The sequence below is a fragment of the Bombus pyrosoma genome, linkage group LG11 (assembly GCF_014825855.1).
Source record: "Bombus pyrosoma isolate SC7728 linkage group LG11, ASM1482585v1, whole genome shotgun sequence".
Classification (NCBI taxonomy): Eukaryota; Metazoa; Arthropoda; class Insecta; order Hymenoptera; family Apidae; genus Bombus; species Bombus pyrosoma.
The window spans coordinates 1785604-1805894 of NC_057780.1; the positions used below are offsets into that span (position 1 = coordinate 1785604).

At 40.5% G+C, this 20291-nt stretch overlaps 1 protein-coding gene and 1 long non-coding RNA gene across 3 annotated transcripts in view; one reads left to right on the forward strand and one right to left on the reverse strand.

Annotated features, from left to right (window-relative positions):
- LOC122573243 overlaps positions 1–20291 on the reverse strand; it is a 111911-nt gene that overhangs the window by 75457 nt on the left and 16163 nt on the right. Inside the window, exon 3 of one of the 2 annotated variants that reach the window (XR_006318691.1) lies at positions 14033–14329. The exons of the other annotated variant lie outside the window; for it this stretch is intronic. This is a non-coding gene — a long non-coding RNA (uncharacterized LOC122573243). Of the gene's footprint in view, positions 1–14032; positions 14330–20291 lie in introns of those variants that run through there. 2 annotated transcript variants of the gene reach the window in all.
- Positions 1–20291, forward strand: part of LOC122573240 (zwei Ig domain protein zig-8-like) — a 101593-nt gene that overhangs the window by 66593 nt on the left and 14709 nt on the right. Inside the window, exons 3-4 of the mRNA XM_043739336.1 lie at positions 15556–15740; positions 16353–16566. Coding sequence (XP_043595271.1) covers positions 15556–15740; positions 16353–16566 — 399 coding nt within the window. The remainder of the gene's footprint in view (positions 1–15555; positions 15741–16352; positions 16567–20291) is intronic.

The window sequence follows — 20291 nt, forward strand, 5'->3', positions numbered from 1 at the left end:
AGATATACCACGCTGTGTAACTTCGAAACAGGCAACGAAATAGATGCAAAAATTACAATTCTCTTCACCGTATAATCCTAAGCTACGCCACAACATTGGACATTTAACCACCGACATGGCCGATAGATTTCAACAAACGCCCATTTCGACGCGTGTACCGATGATTTTCGCTCGCTCGCAGGACTAACGTCAGTTCCCCTCCACTGCATCTACTTTACACTCGCCGCGGTCGAGTCTGTCAAGCTTTTTACCGTCATTTCTCAAGCGTGGAAAAAGATCGAGAGTGGCGGTCAAAGCGCGAGCAAGAAGCCAAGAAACAGTAACACTTAAAACTGAGTTGCCGCATCCTGTCTGCAGCTTTCGTGTCTTTCTTTCTCACACCGCCCCCCCCTTTCTCTCTCTCTCTCTCTCTCTCTCTCTCTGTCTGTCTCGTTCTCCTCTTTCGTTTCATATATTCGCGGTACAAGCTTAAGGAGGCAGTTGAACGTCATTTCGGTTGGTACAGGAAAGGCATCAGCGCCACGGCTGCTGGCACTCGCCCCGATGAAAAACGACCGACAAGACGAATGGTCTTCCACCGTTTGCCCGCTGCTCTCCTCGCCGTGAGGCAATGTTCGGAAACAAATGACGTCTTGGTTGTACATTTATTACATGGTCGATGGCGAGCCGTAACGTCTGCGACGACCTCGATTACAAGGCGTGCGCTGACCTCGTTGGATGCGTCGGTTCCGCGCGCGGAAGGCCGAGACACGAGAGGGAAAAAAAAAGAACTCGGAGGACAAAGGTTTCCTTGTCGCAGCGTTTCTTTCCAATGAAACGTTGCGCTGTCGCGACCGAGGAAAATAAGGGGACTCCGGCACAACAACGACCTGGATGGGATTATTTCGCTGACTTCACTTGTTACGGTTCCGGATATATCCTCTGTAGCGTTTCGCTCCCCCCCCGTATTTTGCAGAAATAGACGGTTTTCCAGGACTCAAATTTCACGTTTCTCGTGAAACTATCGGATGTTCCGATACTTATGAACGAGAGCCAGGTCTCGAGCAGCAATGTGCGACGAAACATATTGTTTTCTACGGAGCCAACAGGGAAAAAAGGGAGCGAACAAGGTAAATTGAGAATTTAAAGAGACTCGTTGGATAGATATTAAATAGATTGGTCTTATTCAGGAACTTTCTTTGAACGCGACGTCGAAGATCGACGAATGCAAATTTATTCACTTTTGTCCTTACAAACGCGAATACGATAATATACTTTTAATACAAACGTAACAATGCATTAAAGAGATTGAATATGTCTGGCTAAATGAATTATCACATTCAAAGCAACAGCGATTCGGACAACGAATTAATTCGATTTCTTCCGCTCGTAGATCGAAGGAAGTGCTTTCTATGCAGACATGCTTTCGTCGATTGAACGAAGACTATTAATATCCCTGAGAGACCAACGTGTTTGCTATCGACTTATCGAGAAAGGGCAATAAATGCATCGTATATATACTCGGCTGCGTGTTTCATAGCGTTCAGAATTTTCGATCTTAATAGTCGAAATAAATAATGGTATAGGAACACTAAATTTACGCTTAGAATTTATATTAGAAGAGTTATATACTTGTTTGATAAACGATTCCAAAGATATTCATCGATACGCACTTGCACGCGTCTCACCTTCTTCCATACCAGTTTACATTCTCTTGTTTTCGTACATCCCCACGCTGATATTCACATACATGTATCACTACTACGCAGCTGATCTAGTCAAGAACATGAAATTCTACATGTCGGGGATGGAAGGACACTGGAGCCTCCCCTTTGGAACTGTGGGAAAATCCCGTAATATTGTAATCTAGATTCTACTATAGCCGTAATTAAACAATTGTCATTCAATCCGATTTGTTCGAGATTTGCGATAGTGGGTTTGGGTTCGAGGTGACACAACTGGTCGCCGAACGTAGCCGCGGTCACGGGATGGACATTTTGCCTCGGAGGTGTCAATATAATGAGACACACGTATTAATAATCAAACTCCAAGCAGAAGTTGCCTAGCAACGGCGATTGGAACTTTCTCGAAGCTTCGGACCAGTATATAACAAACGAACGCAATCGTAAAGGAAGGAAAATTTCCATCAGTCTATTATTCCTGCGATCGCCTTGGAGAGTTACACATCGAGCGGTATATACAGAGCGTCCCAGCAAACGTGTTTGCGTGTTAAAGTATTTTACGTTTAATAAAGAGTTATCCTGTTGACCGTGGATTCGTTATCGAAGCTAGAATCATTGTCACTAGCGTCTCGAGTATCTAATTACCACGGTTACTTGTCCATATCTGTAACAATCGTGTTTGCATCAGTCAATATCTTCTCTATTGCATAACGACAAAGTCTAACCATAACGAAGATTCGTTTCACGCCCTTAACCCCAACCCTGATCATAATGCGAATCCGACATACATATATACATCAACGAACGTAGATTCGAACGATTTTGTAATTGATAAAATTTTGTTCATTTCTACGAGACGTTTCCAACAGGAAATTTTTTTTAATGAAATTCAAATCTATAGAAATTGACGCGTAACCCAAGTGAAGCTGCTCGATAAATAAAGCTGGAGACAGCGAGCAAACAATTTCCCCCGTCGTCTCCGTCATTCGCGATTGAAACAGAATCGACTTGAACAAGTCAACATAGATATCGAGAATGCGCGTTCCATTTTTAATTCACGACTTCGTTCGTAGTTGTATAGTGCTTGATGATAAATTCATCGGTAATTCTGTTTATTTTCACGTCACAACGTTACTCTGTACGTTGCAAACTTCTATCAGGCTGATACGACGCCAGATTTGTAAGCGTAAAAATAGAATTGAAAAAGATAGAACGCAAACAAATTTCAATGAAACGTGTTTGGAGAGCGTCGCTTAAATTGACGGATTTATCGCAGAAAGATTCATGCGTATTTTCTATTACCTATGAAACAAAGATTAATCGACGCTTTTGCACGTTTCACGCGAAATTGTTTAAGCCAATAATAGAATTTCGAAAGGATCGTTTGAATGGAATTTTTATCAATACGAACAAGCTCCGAAATTATCTCTCGTACTTGCACTTTATAGTTTGATATCGGTTCGAATACGCGTGCCTTTCTTCCCGCCAGTTTGCCTTTTTTCTTCCTTTTTCACAAATTTTCCGCGTTAATAGACTGTGACGCTCCATTTAGAAAATAATCACCGCGCATCAACCGCGAACAAGTGAGTAGTCACGGTTTAATAATTCGTCGTGCTTATGAAAGCCGTTTTCCAAGGGTTCTTTGTTTATGCGGTGAATAGTAAATTGCGGGTCCTTTATGACGACAACAAATCCTTCCGCTTTAATATTTCCCAGTGTGTAGTATAATAGCGGTAGATTAAACTTTAAAATCACTCTCCTCGAACCCGCTTTTTATATCATCGCTTATAAATATTCCAAATAGCGTTATGAACGGCCGTCGACCTCTTTAAAAAAACGTTTCCGATATTACACGTAATAGGCGATCGTAAATTTCACCACATTACGAACACTCTCAACGTTCCAACAAATAAGCATCTTTTAGCACACGAATACAAATTTATTTACGATACAGTCGCTCGTTTACGTGCTTCCAATACACTGCCATGGTAAATTATGCCGGGCTTCCCGGATCGTGCGAGACGTTTCTTCTTAGAAAAAGCAAAGCCTGGTTTTCCAACTGTCGAGTAATTCCATTCGTAAAAATACGCTTGCGTCAGATTGTTCGAGAAATTCATAGGGAAATTCAAGACAAATTTCGCAATGCGTGCTGGTTAAATCCGTAAATCGCGGTACTGTTGGGTAAAGACAACAGCGTTTAGCGGATGCTGTATTCGAGATTCGTCGTCTTTGGTAATGCAGCGGTGCTAATCAGCAAATGCGAAGGTTGGTGGTTCGATCGGCGCGAAACTTCCGATCGATGGCAGTGTGCTGTTGGACGAGGCGCTTTAATCCCGATCTTTCCCAAGAATCGACTGGCAAAAAAGGGATGGCAATGGGAAGAGAGGAAAGGGTCGGGAGAAAGGGGAGAGATTTTTCAGCACGAATTCAGCCGCTTCCCATTAGCGCTAATGAAAGATCCGTGCAGCGACTTCGTTCTTCTTTTTTCATCCCACCCTCGCTATACACGAGTTTTCGAATGCCTGAAGGACACGCGGAGCTTAATTAATGTTCTTTCGGGGCCGGACCACCTTCTGTGATACGCGTCAGCCGAGGAAGCAGCCGATGAATATTTCGCGTGTCATTGACGCGCGACAATGAGCGGAATATTCGGTCACGGGACAACGGTGTCCCGGTTTCATGAGAAAATTTTCCATAAATGGCACGAACCTTTTGTTCCCGCGTATTCTAATTAATGAATATCGCAGTCGCCATCGATAGGCAAACGTCGTTGGACCAGATCGATGCTGAAACACGCCACCGATCCGGTAGCATGCGAATAATACGACGCTTTAATTGGGGCAAATTAGGTCCGTTTGAAAAATGAAAACGTGCGAACGGAAATGGCGTTGTCCACCGTTGAAGATACAACTTCGTTCTCCGAGCGAATCGATCTCGCGCTTACTCGCGCTTACTCGCGCGCGGTTTAACCAAATTTCCCCCATCCTGAATTATCCCTTTGCAAAGTTTCATAGGTTTTGTCGTGCAATCGGCTTTGTCCGATTTTCGGCCACAAATACTTTCCGCGACGCTTGACCGAATACTTTTTCACTTCTAACGCGTATAACACGATTGCATTTTTTAAACTATTTCGATAGTTTGGAATTTTTCGCGGTGTACAGAGGGTTTTGTTTTCACTGGAAAATCGAGTCGAAACGCGAAAGTATTCCAACGACTGCCAACGTTCCCGTTAGCTCTGTCGAAAATACAGATAGTTGTGAACGAAACGTCGGTTTGATTCTGTATCCTAAAATACAGAAAACCGTGACATTTCTTTTCAATAGACACTTTGTCACGCTACCGAACGCCCGTAAAATCAACTCGTCCACAGTTTAAATAGAACCAAACGAATTGAATCGTATCGATATTTTTATTTAAACAAAAAACAACTAAATCCTTAGTTACATACTTTGACATGCTCTTGCGTCGACCTACGATCTCCATTCGTATCGTTTCCTTCGCAGCAGCGTATTAATTCTGCCAATGAAATGTTTCTAGTTCTGCACGATGTTTTGTCCAATTTGATATCCTAGAAAATCAAGTGGCCTTCGTGCACGTTTCCACTAAGCCAACTCTAAGAAAGAAGAACTTCGTACAGTTTTGTCTTTTCATGGATGCAATTTGCGAGCATTCGCTCTCGAGTATTGCGTGTAGTTAATTTAATCGCCCGCTTGGCGCATAGTTTTTAAAAAAATTACGAGTGACTTGTTCCCCGCGAAAATGAATTAAGCGCTTCCGTCCAGCACGATATATAATTTTATATTTATTCTGTCCGTGCACAATTTCCTTCGGCTGCGTTGTGCATTAGTTAGCGCTCCATTTAGTCGAATTATTTTTAATTGTTTCGCGTTAAAAATCCAGACCATTTTAAACGTCAGTTTTATCTGCCACGTGGCGAAAGCTATTGGTTTTTAAATTTAATATTTATTTGAAAAGCGATGCGGTCTTTTTAAACATACGCGTCGGCTTTTAGGGGATAATTTAGTGCGTGGAAAGTCGCGATACTGAAATAGCATTTATATCTACAAAGAAATTCACTGTGATTAAGAAGAACATTTACAGAGTTCGTTGAAACAAATCTTCCATCTGTTCGATGCGGCATAATTCGTAGGATAAATCGTATTGTCAAAACTGCTGTCAAACTGAGAAGAGAATCGCAGCTCGCGAAAGCTATTGTATCTGCAAGACTGTGATATTAACGAATCTTGGAAAAGCTTTCGAAAAAATCCAGTAAAGCACGTCCAGCCCTGTTTGTTTCTAGGACCATTCATAGTATCGATATCGACGTTGTATCGTTCCAGCTGCCAGTTTCTCTATTCGTCATTCTTGTGAAAAGAGTAACGCTCGAATTGCGTTGTTCACGATACATTGACACGTTCTATTTGACGATCGTATTTTCTACGTGACTTTAATCTCGTGGAGAATTTGACATCCGTGCAGTTCTTCCTTTTTTTCTCTTTTCTTCTATTTTTTTTTCTTTTTTTTTTTTTTTTGTTTCATTCCAGTTTAATTTCGTAATGTACGTAGATCTAACTTATTACTAGACTGCGAATTTTTGTCAATTATTACTAGACACGCAATATACGAAAACATATGAAATATCCGAAATTTAGTATTCGTTATTAGTATCTTCAGTGAGTTGAAGGATTCTACGCACGCACGTCAGCGGCGTGCCGAATGCGTCGTCAAACGCGCAGTAGAATATGCTGAGATCTCGTCGTATGCGCGACCAGATGCACAGTAGAATATGCCCATAATGCACGCTCTTCTCACGCGCGTTTCAAATGTGCCGCAATTCAAAATAAACTCGGTCCCGTGTCAGAGGAGTGTTTTATTCAACCGTTGTGTCTAGGATCTATTCATTTTGCCAATATGCGTCTCGGTAAATAGCTCAACTTGCAAATCATTTTTCGCTTCTCCTGAGATTTGAAACGCGCGTCGCTTTCAACATACGTATGCGACTTGTCGAGTCGACGCATCAAGTTCGTCCGATATTCTAATAAAATACGACAACTGGCTGTGGTTTTATTAAATTTTTATCAATTCGAGGTAGGAAAAATGAGAAATTCTAAAGACCTACAGTCGTAGCCGTGTAAAGTCGCGTATCGATATTCCTATCGTCTTTACTGCGATTCTTGTTATTTATCTCTACAGCTGATTCGCTTGAAATTACCAAATATGTGTCATCGAATCGCGAACAGTTCAAAGACAAAGTTGTACATCTTTCCTCGAGGGATGTGTTTAATAGAACGCGACGAGTTTCCGGTGGCCCGCCGACGATAAATCGTTTCTCCCCGAGACTAGTAGATCGCAATTACAATTATCGGCTCTTTGTCCGCGTGCATTTTTCCGCCAGGCTCGATATCTCGCGAGTGGCCCGCTTTGTTCCGTCCTCCAAGGAAATTACCCATCCGTTGTTGATTCGATTGTGCCAGAGTACTCGGGGTTAACGGAGTAGAGAACTAAATGTCTTCGGCAATGAGTGTACCCTTCGCCCTTTCACCCTCCTCTTCTCGTAGGCCCCTCAGCCCTTCGGTCGCTACAGGAACTCGGTCGTTCGACCCGAAAGGATCCATCGCTGTGTATTTTCCTCTCTTTTTGCCGTATTTTTTCCACGTCGAATCGATAGCTCGGCTATCCGATTGTTTACGTCCGATTGTTTACGTCCGATGTCTTCCTCGATGACAATCTCGTTGTTTCGCGAATTAAGAGTGGCCCGGTTTATCGTCTCTCGTTCAAGATTATCCTCTTTAATCGAATAGGTGGAGGCGTGCTTTTTTCTTCCGGCTTTAAGCTTTAATGGAATTGTGAAATAGGATACAGTGCAGCGGACGCAGCGAGAACCACGATGCAATTGGAAAGAAGTGGTTTCTTTCGCGCGTACAAAGGTGAATCGAAGTGGAGAGATAAATTCTTCTTTACGCGATACTTCGTCTCACGACGTGTTTGACGCATGTGTGTTCGACGAATCTTCCGATCGGTGAGTTACGAGAGCAAATGCTTCGGTATCGGCGATCAAGCGAGTCGCTTTTTTCATTTACTTAGCCACGTTAATCGTCGTCTCCGTTCCCTCAGTCTTCGTGCCTCTTTCCCAGCGTTATTTATGTTATGGCACGATGCAGCATCTCGGTAAATAACGAGCAAAACGAATGACAAAGGAACGAACGAAGAGCGTCATTACGATAAACGTGGCGAAACTTTTCCACCGATTTATTAATGTACTTTACTTCTTCGATAAATATGTCAAAAATAATTGCCAGTGCGACGATTGTCGCGTGATATCTCATAAAATGTTCAAAATTTTCTCTTTTCTCTCGACCTTCCTTTTTTCATGAAACGCACAACGATTTTTTACCTCATAGCCAAACAAAAATTAACATCATGATTTTCCGTTAATTTCGTTGATTTATACCGCCTGAATTGCGCTTGATCGTTTAATAATAACGAAATATTCGCATACGTAAAAATATTAACGTGCACATTTTCTGTTTATACGATATCTGCATATATGGAGAAGAGCTTGCATATTTATTCACTTTTCCCGTTATACGTTTCATAAAACTTGACCAGTCTATTCAAGAAAAGGTAGCAAGATTGTAAAGGGCAAAGCAGAATTCCCCCGGGAACACCGTTCATAAATCTAGATGGTGAAGCTTGTCTCGATAAGAAAAACGCAATTTGCAAGTAAAAGTGCACGGGTTTGTCAAACAGATATCTCGAGACGAACGTTTCCCGCAGATGTTTAGAAAATTTTTGCTAAAAACAACGCGTAGGCTTCTATCTAGCTCTCGGAGACTTTTTAACTATTTTTCAAATATTCGCGTTTTAACTATCATTTGCAATTTCTCCTAAAAGTTACAAAGTAACACGTTCGGGAAAGAAAAGTACTACTTAAACGAAATGAAATTACGTCGCTCTGACCACTTTTACGTATTCCTGCCGTTTCAATATATTAGTTTTCTCCGCATTTACCGTATTCCTATGTATGTACACGACTTAACTAAACGACAGTAGATAACTGAAAACTTGTGCAAAGTGATATAAACGGAAGACGGTGGTGTGTTTGAGTAACAGAGATTCGAATGTGTGCATCAGATGACGAGAGAGATTTCGTTGTCACCAAACAACATTAATTAAACAGCATTAATTAAAGATAAACAGCGTGATGCTATAATTTAATGTAACGCGGCAAGTTATTTGCATCGTCTGTTCGTTAAAAAATACCTGAAATATAAATTATACTTTTTATGAAATTCACTGCACTTCAAGTTAAAACTTATGTACATCTTCTCCTTCGAAGTAAAGATATTTCTCCTTTGTTCGCGATTCAGGTGTTTATTGATATTAATTGATACTTATTGAAGCGTTCGGGCTACTTCGCCATATTACAAGGAAGCCCGATAAAGTTAGGAGAATGCAAGGAGTGAGAAAAAAGATGGAACGTGAAACTTTTAGGTATCTCGTTTTTTGAGTAATTTTAATTAAATTCTGAGGAGTAAAATGTTACAGTCTGCGAAGCGAAGACGAACGTACTTTAATTTTTCGGAAGAGTTTGACGAGATTTAACGATAAAGTTACAGAGATTGCCAGTTTCTTTCAAATCCTCGAAGATACGTATAATACCCTAAACAAATATAAATAATATTTGAAAGGACAAGAACGACGCTAGTACAAATGACGAGAAATAAAAAGATTCCAATTAAATTGAAAATGTCGATAGAAACTCCTCTTTTCGCGAGACGAATAATTCCGATTTCTGATCAAATAGATTTTCCTCAAAATTCGGTATGTAATCCACTCGGTTGTTCTCGACAATTTTCTCTCGGTTGAAAATGGACTTCTTCGTATGGACCGTAGGCGTAACAACGTATTGGATAGCACGTTCTCGAGATCCGAAAGAAAATCAGGGATTGATCTCGGCGAACTCTCCGCACGGAGCCTGTTACAAGTTCGAAAAGTATCATCTTGACTCGCCCTACCTTTCAATAATACATTTCTAGCAGCGGCTTGGGAAATATCCAACAAAAAATACTACGACGTGAAACCTTCTGTGAACGACTGGCTGAAATTCGCAACGTAAAATGTGAGTAATTCGTTGTAATTCGCTGTAATGTTCGTGTTCGTGTGACTGAACAAATCAAACGCGGAGTAACGTTTTAAGAAAAACGTTGTCTTACGAGTTCAAAGGGTTGGGAAAACATAAAGAGAATAAAATTACAACTTAATTAAAAAGTAACGACACCTTCGAGGGTTGAAACACGCGGCTAAGTTCAAACTCTCGAAATTTTGTCTTAGACCGCTATGATTTTTCGCTCCGTGGAATGTTCGTATTCGCATCAACGACCAGTCGATGAAGTATATTTTTGTTAAAATCAACGTTAAAATTGCGTAACGTTCGGTGGTAAGACGCGAAGTTCTCTCGCTCGAAGATGTCATTAAACGTCAAATTTTCGTAAACGAATCACGTTCCGCGGCACACGAGGCTTTTCACGAGTGTATCGCGCGCAAACTTTGTGCAGATATTCTACGGCCAGCGAATTTCATAACCGTGTATCCGTTACACAGCAATGACCGTTTCAGCGCACGCGACGAATGCATTAGAAAGCGCCGGTTTACATGTTCTACAACTTTCACAAAGTTTAATTACTGGTTCTTCATGACGTCGGTAGCCATGCGGACGAAAGCGCAGCCTTTTCGCGCTCCACGTATAACCACCACATTTCAGGAAATCCTCTGTTAATCGCCTAACCGTGTAACCAGAAACCACGAATTAAGAATTTCGCGCTTTTCGCTGTGTCAACACGCGATCCACCCGATAATGTCACGTGCTTTATCGTTCGGATGTTGACTCTATCGTTGAACGCTATCGTACACCAACTAATTTGCCTTCTCGTAAACTATCAACGACGATGATACGATCTCCACCTGAGAGACGAGTAACTTTTGCCACGTTCTTTCCATCTCCTTTCATATCACCGTATCAAAAATATTTTTCCTTTTGGGAAATGGAAATAATTGTTCGAGGAAGTCGGCGAAATGAATCGAAAAGAGTCGAGACTTTGAAACACAGTCGAAAGCAATCGTCGAACGTCTCGCAATCCTGAAACGAAGCGAGACCTAATGGCACGATTGATTACGGAAAACGTAAACTTTATGTCGCCGACATAAACGAACGGACGAAGAAAACAAAACGAAACGTTTCCTTCCTACCATTATTTTTATCAACTTCGTACAACTTCGAAAACCGGTAGGATTTCCTCCCTTTTGTATCAAATTTCGCAACTTCTGCTCTATTCACGGGGACGTAATTATATTTCCTGTTTCCCCTCGAACGCGAATCCTAAGAATCGTTCCAAGTTAAATCCACGCGAAAGGTCGAAAGGTTAAGTGGCGAAACGTGGATCAGACCCATGGTCTCTGCGATTTCTTCCATCCTTCTCGCTCTATTCTGTCCTTGGTCAGTTTCAATCCTCCATCCTCCTTTGTACTCTCCCTATTGCTTCGATCCACGGTACTCGTCGTTTCAGAATATTACGGCGTTATTAAATAATTAACAAAAAGAAAAAGCTGACTAATACAGACGAGAAACGATTTCTCTGCTACCTTCCTTCCACTCTGCACGCCTCATTTCTTCTGCTCTCGGTTTTCTTCGCTTTAGTACCTTCTTTATTTCTCTCTCTCTCTCTCTCCCTCCCTCTGACTCTTCCTGTCTCTGTCTCTTTGCACGTAGACAAATTTCATCAGCTTTGCCACGACACCCTCTCGTCTTATCAAGACCGCTCTCGATTGTTCTGGGATTTCGTGATTTCGGTGCTTTGTCGCGTTTTCAACGAACGTTGCGTCGAGTCGCGAAAGCGATCGCATCTGAATACTCGAAGAAGCGAATCCTCTTCGTAGAATGTCGCCTGTCGCTAGAATCGATTGGTCGATCCGTAGATTTCATCTTCGCCACAAAGGTGTCTTGTTGGTGGTCGAAGGAACAGGAAATTCGAAGCGACAGTAAGCGTGAAAAATGTCTCGAGGAGCTTGGCTCGAGTACACGTTGAAACGGAATTTCATCGGTGACAAAATCTTACGCGTAAAATGTGTTCGATAGAGGCGCTTAATTAATTTCAGATATCGATTCGACGAATGAAATTTAGTATTTTACAACGATAACGCTTACGTTAGCGAGTTCCGTATGCTGGAAATTTGATTTCGCTATATTAAAACGTTGGTAAATTTATCAAAGGAATTTCATTTAAAATACGATATCGTTGTGCTGTTGTGAAAAATTGCATGAATTTCGTGAACCGAAGAAAATCAATAAAAGACGATCGAAATTTGATGAAATTTATAATTAGAAGATGGTAGAAGCTGTTCAGGAGCGACATTGATTAACTCCGCAAATTGAAAAGTACGAAAAACCGATGATGTTACAAACGCTGCTTCTTTCATTTCTTCTCAGGATTTATATTATTTGTGTCATTTTCTTGCACCGGGCCAACTCGTGGAAGTAAGACATCCGTTTCCTCGAAACTGAATATTAATCGCGTGCTCGTGTAATGAAATTAAGAAATCGACGAACAGTGATGTCGATCAGTTTGCCCTCTGATAGGGATTACAGTCGCTCTCGTTAATATTTGGACGCTCTTTAAAACGGACTAACTTTCTTTAAAACCGCCACCAAACGAACAAATTGCTTGAGTCTTTCTGAGAGATTAGAACAACTAGTTTAATGGATAACGCGTGAAAGAAATTTTGCGAAGGAATGGTACAAATTTCTTTTTACAACCATCTTATCCAACGAATCCGTAATGAAAATTTAAACGATACGTTTCCTATATTTATGTCAATTACAGACATCTTCTAAATCTGTGTATATTCAAATTAAACGCTGAATATATACAGGGTGGTTTGTAACTGGTGGTACAAGAAAGGGGGTGATTCTACGCGAAGAAAGAAGTCGAAAATATAGAATAAAAATTTTTCGTTTGAGGCTTTGTTTTCGAGAAAATCGACTTTGAATTTTCAACTTTTGAACTTTTTTTCGAAAGAACCATATTCGCCGAGGGTTCGTTCTGCTCTTTGAATAACACGTCTGTCAGGATGTTGACGATTTGGATACCGGTGTCTGCGGCTGATGCGTTACCACCACACGCACCTAACGAAAGTAACATGTCCGTATATTCCCGATTGCTGTATGTAGACATGATGGTATACTAATAGTTACTGATAGTGGATAGCGATAGCGACGATTTTCTCGAAAACAAAGCCTCAAACGAAAAATTTTTATTCTATATTTTCGACTTCTTCTTTCACGTAGAATCACCCCCTTTCCGCTTGTACCACCAGTTACAAACCACCCTGTATATTTGAACTATAATGATGCAGAAATAACAGGTTTATAGTATCGACTAGTCTCAGTCTGACTGTGTCAGTTGAAGAAACACGTGGATGAAACGAGGTAACGCTATAACACGATCTATCGAAAACTGACACGATTAACAAATTGTGATAGAACTGGTGGAAAATGAACGCGCGGCTTATGCACGAAATTGGTGGCTGTGCCGATAAATTCTTCGCGTTCCAGAAACCACACAACCTGCGATATTTCACTCAGCTCTGTGAGTAAATATCATCGAACCCGTTCAACGAACAATCTCGAGCGTCCCAAGAATTTTACTTTTCCGTATGCCGGAATATTCTGCCAAATATTCGATCGACAGTAGTCGCGCTTAATGATCCAATCGATCGTTGCTGTTGTCCGCTACGAAAGTGCTCCAATCTCTTTGACACGTAACATTGCTTCACGTATTATTAGGTTACTCATAGAAATGCAGAGACCACATTAATTACAATTAATGCAACATTCTTCATCGTTAATTAAGAATCGAGTTTAAATCTGAAGCGATTATTACCGAGCAATCGATGATCATTCGTGGCGACTTATTTAAGGAATACGATGCGCTTGTTGATATAAAACGCTTTATCGAAAATGCATTAAATTTCTATCTTGTGCGGATATCGAGAAACCGATCGTGCTCGATATTAATGTTGAGGTTGTTAGATGTAAAAAGAGAGAGAAACGCGTGGATAAGTTGTACGGTAGAAAAATATATTTTAAATACAAAAGCGTAAGTGCAAGTAGGAATATAATTCGAGCTGGTCCAGATCGGCACGCTAGCAGTGTTACCCTATAACTGAAAACCCCCAAGACAATGTCGCGTAATAATTCAACAAATGACAGAAAAAAAATGTCGATCTCAAAACAGGAGATCAAGCTCTTTATTTCCACACACTTATACAATGATTAATGGTAAACTTTTTATGATGTTCGCGGTTCGCGACGATAGGCTTTAAAGTTCAGGGTGGTTCGGACTTACGCAGACTGCAGATTGACTTGGATGATTTTGAGAGGAGTATTTATATTCTTTTATTTATCGGAGTGGGAGAAAGACTTTGGTCGTATCGTATGTTTAGAGTGACTGGATGCTACCCCGGTGGTCACTCATGATAAGGCGCTTGGGATTTGCTATCTTATAGCATAATGAGTCAAATTTACCCTGTGACAACAACGTCGTCTGTCTACTGTTTATGGTCTGCCTTCGTCTCAGTCTTTTGCCTATACGCTGTCGATGGCTTCAGTGCTGGGGAAAACTAAAAAGGCCAGATGTAGAGTTTTCTTAGAAGTGGTGACCACTTCGACGATTAATGACCGCATGTTTGATAAGAAAAGAAAATATAAACTTTTTAACGTTGAGAAGACGAAAGGATAGATAGAAATTTGTTAACGGAGAGGTTCGACGATACAACAGGCTTCTGAAAACCGTACGAGTTAATTTGCTCGGATTGATCAATCGTTTTATGAAAAAGTCTTCCGAGCGTCATAAATCAAAAGCGGTATATTTTAATAACGCTTTAATAAAGCGTTCTCGTGATTTACGCGGCAGCAAATAGTGTTGTTAGCAAACGACGGTGCAGCTGATAAATCAACGATCGCGCAATGATTCATGGAATGAGAGTGCAATTTACTTGAACGGTGTGCTCGCATTTTTCGCGCTTTTCCCTATACGAGCTTGACGCGTCCGTAAAAATCCTATTACAGCGCCGCCATGCAAGACAGATGTCTGCAGCTTACCGGAAAATCTTGGCGAAATTGTACCTTCACAGGAATTAGAATCGCCGTGTTATTTTACTTCCATTTTGTAGCACGACGGGACGCGATATTCCTTTCGTTAGGAACATATCAGGTCGTCCGAAAAGTTTCTTTCTTTTTATAAGGAAATAATGGATGCACGATATTTTTCGTTTTATATTATTTTATTTAATTACCCATGATCCATTTTGTTCTATCAAGATAAAGATCACAACGTTCGATAGATTAGGTTTCATGTTTGTGTAAAGATGCATCGTTGTAAAAGACGTGTCTGTAAAAGAAAAACACTTTCCGGACAAACTAATATAATACGGGCAACTTTCTATTATTTATGGTGAACTATAATAAATAATATAAAACTATGGGAAACGTATCACGCGTGCACGCATGGTCTGCCTCGTCCCTCGTTTAAAAAAGAATGAACGCGTTTCGGGTTGCGGAACATGTGATATGCACTTTGTCTATGTAAATATATCGCTTGAATTAAATTAAATTGCTCCTTCTAACGACGATTATTAATGATCTTTCGTAACATATAAATCAACACGCGTTGATGTTGCATGCGAATAAGAAAAAATATTCAAAGCGAAAGAGGAGAGTAATTGGTTGAAATTGTTTTAATTTGTCGGATTTATGGGTGCATTAACGAAGGAAGATGAAGATGAAGGTTTAATAAGATTGGCAGAAACTCATTAAATATTCATGGATTTGTTGCAGAGGAAATAATTGCTAATCTGCCACCCCTTCGAATTCCTCGATTGAGGCATCATCGAGTGACAGATTGGGATCCGTACTTCGAAAATGCAGAAGGCCAGGGAATCAATGGATCGCAGAACGTAGCGTTGCATCTTGGTGCGACTGCTCTCCTCGATTGTCGCGTCGCAATGCTCTCTGGCAAAAAGGTATTCGTTCATAAATTTCCATATCGAAGGAACAGATCCGGAACAATCACGAATCTGTACGATTTTCATCGAAACGCTTACAGATTACTGATCACCACTTGCGAAACAAGTATTCTAAAACACCGATGATCAAATGGAAAGATATTAATCGTGATAAAACAGAGATGAGAAAAATTAACGAACGAACGAGAAGATCCTAACTCCACGGTTTCGCGTTCCATCGAGACCAGATTAGATTTTATCGTTGCGTGTTAAGAAAAATTAATCACGAAATGGCTGCGTTACGATCAAAAACTAATTTGATGAAAAGAATTAATCGCGCTTCGAAACAGTTTGTACCAGAAAAGTGTTAAACACTTTATGTTATGACTAGTTAGAAAGTAACAAATACTGGAAATTAAATTAGAGAAACTGCTTAACGAGTTGACGAGTCAAAGCTGATAGAAATCGCTCGAAGCGACTTGTAATCGCAGAATCTTGTAAATACGTAACACAGAGCCTACCACGCAATCGGTGTTTTACGATGTAACTTGATTTAAACCGTCGTGTTTTAACCAATCAACTTCTCACGCAGAGTCACATGCAACTGTAGAATGTGTGTCGCAATTATAGGTCATGTGGTTACGCCGCAACGCCGACTGGGCATCCCTTTTAACTCTGGGTAATACCACTCACATTTCCGATCCCAGGTACAGCGTTAGCTTCCAATATCCAAACAACTGGAGGCTGGCAATCGCCGGGGTACGCAGAGAGGATCGTGGACTGTACGTCTGTCAAGTGAACACGCATCCTCCGAGAATGCTCGTCACTAACGTCACTGTTCTCGGTAACGCTTTCTCTCTATTAGTTACAAAATATATAGATAGTCAACCATAATACCATCACCGATATACATCCAAACAAATCAAACTTGACGTGATAAGAAAATACAGAGAAACGTTTAGTGCAACTGTCGCGAAATATCCAGTGCTTTTGGCGAACGAATTTTCATATTAATTACGATCGACGATCTCCTAGTCTAAAGTTAATGGACTTTCGATTTTATTCTGCGAATTTGACGCACTCAGAAATAAATAACACAGGCCACCGGCAGGCAAATAAACAGCGCAGCACGCGTAAATTTTCTAGAAGCGAAGATCTCGAGAATGCCAAGATTGCTGGAAATTTAGCAAGATTGGACGGCTAGCGGATACTCCGAATCTTTCGAGGTTCTTGAATTCTTCAAATTCTTGAATCAATGATGTTGTTAATAAGCTTTCAAGCCTTCGGATTAGCCGACTGGATTCTCAGACCCTTGGATTTCTTTCGTTCCGTGCGACATTTAACTTCCAAATTATTCTAAGCTTTCCAACTTTTAGAAATCTGTTCGAATGTTCGGTAAATACAATTTGAATAAATGACTGTATCCTACGTGTTACGAGTATAACGCCGCGTAACATTTAGTGGGATTAATTCGATACAGTTAAGCTTTCCGCAAATTGGTGTCAAATTGCTCAACTTTCCAACAAATAAATCGTGTTCCGCTTGTCTATAGGTATTAGTCATACAAGTTTAGATCCACTTTTATCATATCCCATGTGTTCTCAAGCAAATATCTAAAGTTTCACCATTAAGTGTAATGCCTTGAGCTCTTTTATGAGATAACTTAACAACATGTCGAATACCAAAGTTTCATTCCATCGATTAACCAAGTTTCTGCATAACACGGTAGCCATCATTTTTCAAATTGCATACATTATTATTGTTATTAGAAATAATGGACAATCTATACATATGTCGGGTTCACATTGTGATTAGAGTTAGGGGCGTGAAACGAATCTTCATTTGCATTAGACATTGTTGTTATGCAATAGAGGAGATATTTACTAGCGCAAATATGATTACTACGGAATTTGACAAGTAACCGTGCTAATTAGACACTCGAGAAGCTAATGACAATGATACTAGATTCAATAACGAATCCGCGGTCAACGGGATAACAAAATGCGCTTTCTTCCAAAGCCCAAGTTCTACCCAACTTGCTTGTCTACGGTACAAGTATTACTAAACTAAGTCTTTGTTAAAACGTGAAATATTCACCGAGCGTAAAGACGCTATGTAACTCGCTAATGAGACCTCACGAAAGAATGACTTTCCGTCACGATGATGCTGCAGGGAAAAACTATGATGGGGTGTGTCTAAGGACACCAGATCCTCGGATTCGTCGAGGAAAGCCTTCGTTCGGAAGGTGAGGGAAATTGACGTTGCTGTTAATTGGACAATTTCCATGTTGGTGGTTAGAGAAGGATGCCAGCCGCCCTTCAGGGGAAGTTGCTAGCGGGAAGCGTCGTTCGCGAGAAAAATAGATTTCCCCTATCTTCCCGTAGTTGGGACAAAGACTGTTTATCTGTTTGAAGGACTTTAGTTGACTAAATCTTAGGATTTATAACGGCTCCTCAGGCTAGCTGAACCTGTTCTGTGGAGATGCATCGACATCTGGTAATCATCTTACCCGGAGAATAGGGTCTGCTTGTGGCGAGCCACGGGACAGATACCGTTGGAATGTTTACTGTCGTGTGCCGCTACAACTATCTCTTTTAAAGGAGAGCTGTACTATTACTCCATACTTTTGTTAGACAAAACGTTCATTCCTTGACCGCAGTTACGTTCGGCAACTGATTGCCGCCTCGAGCCAAAGCTCACTATCACAAATCTCGGACAATTATAATCGAGTTTAATTATAGAGACTAAAATATTGGGGATTTTCCGAAGAATTCCAAAGGGAAGAGCCCGGTGTCCTTTCAACTCCGACATATATATATATATACGTATATTGGAAACTTCTAAAGGTGTAAATATTTTCGAGATTGATGAAAAATAAATTGACGACATTATTAATACCGTATTATTGATTATCCGGATAATAAACATGCGAGATATCTCTGTTGCAAGTATATTGCATAAATATCGCGTCAAGCTATCAATCACAATTTATAATCGCTCAAACTGATGGCAGCCACTCCAAATAATTATACGTATAGCGTTTGCAAGAGGAGTATTAAAATATTATAATGGTCTGTGATGCGTTTCATCTAAAAGTAATTGAAGCATCGTGTTTACAAATTCGCTCATCCATCTATGTCTTTGGCGTTTAATAAGCACAGGTCCTTGCAATATTGCTCCTTTTCCTTACCAATAGCGTAACAAATAACGTTTGCCAACCTCTCTGAATTAAAAGGATATTAACGACGAGAAGTTTAATCAAAGTTCTTTGATTTACCAAGACCGGGACAGCAGGTGAAACCAAATGTTTCTCTGTTTATATCATTGATCACAAACCCCGTGGTATAATTATTTGTCAGGAAGTTTGCAGAAAGTAGCTCTGTCTAATGAATGAGTTGTTATTGAACTTCATGCACTTTCGTATACCTGTCTCGAGAGTAAATAGGAAACTAACAAGGTTCCAAGTGCAGCTAGCTTGTTAGTTAATTAGAATGACTTTTCGAGAAGTTGCTATCTATTTCCTAAGAGGCAGACAAACGCGTAACATTACCGCCCAAAATGATATGCGCGCTTACTTACTTTTGACGGATGATGAATCAGCTAGAAAATTACAAACAAATAGAGAGGAGACTCGGGAGAGACACTTTGTCCTTCGTTCGAATTATCGTAGAATATCGCGTTATCGTGCAATAAAAAGATAAACGTCAAGCAGCTGCAGTATTTTATTTAAGGAGATCGTTATACTCGGCTCGTATGGTTGCCAAGCTGTAGACAAGACCCGTTTCGAAGTGATCGAGAGACTATCGCGACTGATTTCAACGATAATATCGTCTACAATCGTTTGACACTTGGACGAATTGCAAATATATTTCATTTTATCATCTGCGTTTCATGTTCATCTGCCATTAATTCATATGTTATCAATAATAATCACAAGTTGCTAATAAAAATCGAGCAAAATGTCAGAATCAAAAGTTTTACAAGAAGGTACAAATTTAGCAGAGTACTCGTTCTTTCTTTCGATTCGTTTGCTCGTAAAAATTTGCTGTTGAAAATTCGCTTTCGAAATTTATACGAAATTCGCAAATAAAATTGAATTTTTCGATTCACTTCCGCGCAAGCACTTCCACTTAAATATTATTTATCAACGCGCGCGCATATATATCATCAACTATCAATTTTGAAAACTCGGCTTCGTTTCCACGTTGTTGCATTTACCAATTGCGTTCTGCGCGTTCTTGCGGTTTTACATTTTCTACGAATTGCGTAAACGTCCGGGGTCTGTCTATTAGAAATTTTAGAAATCTACGAAAACGGCTGTTGAAGTTTCAAACGTTGGCGAGAAAGAGGAAATAAATTTCGGCCGACCAATTGTTTCACAGCGAGACGAGACAGCAGCCGCGTGGCGAAAAATGGTTAATTATGCAGGCCGCGTGTAAATCCCAGTTGCAGCGAGGAAATTTGCTATCGAGAGATCGGTATCGCTTAACTAATCAAGTTGGCGCGCACGCGGAGGCAGTTTCAAACGACAGTTGTACCGAAAGTTTAACGCGATGGCAGGATCAGGTT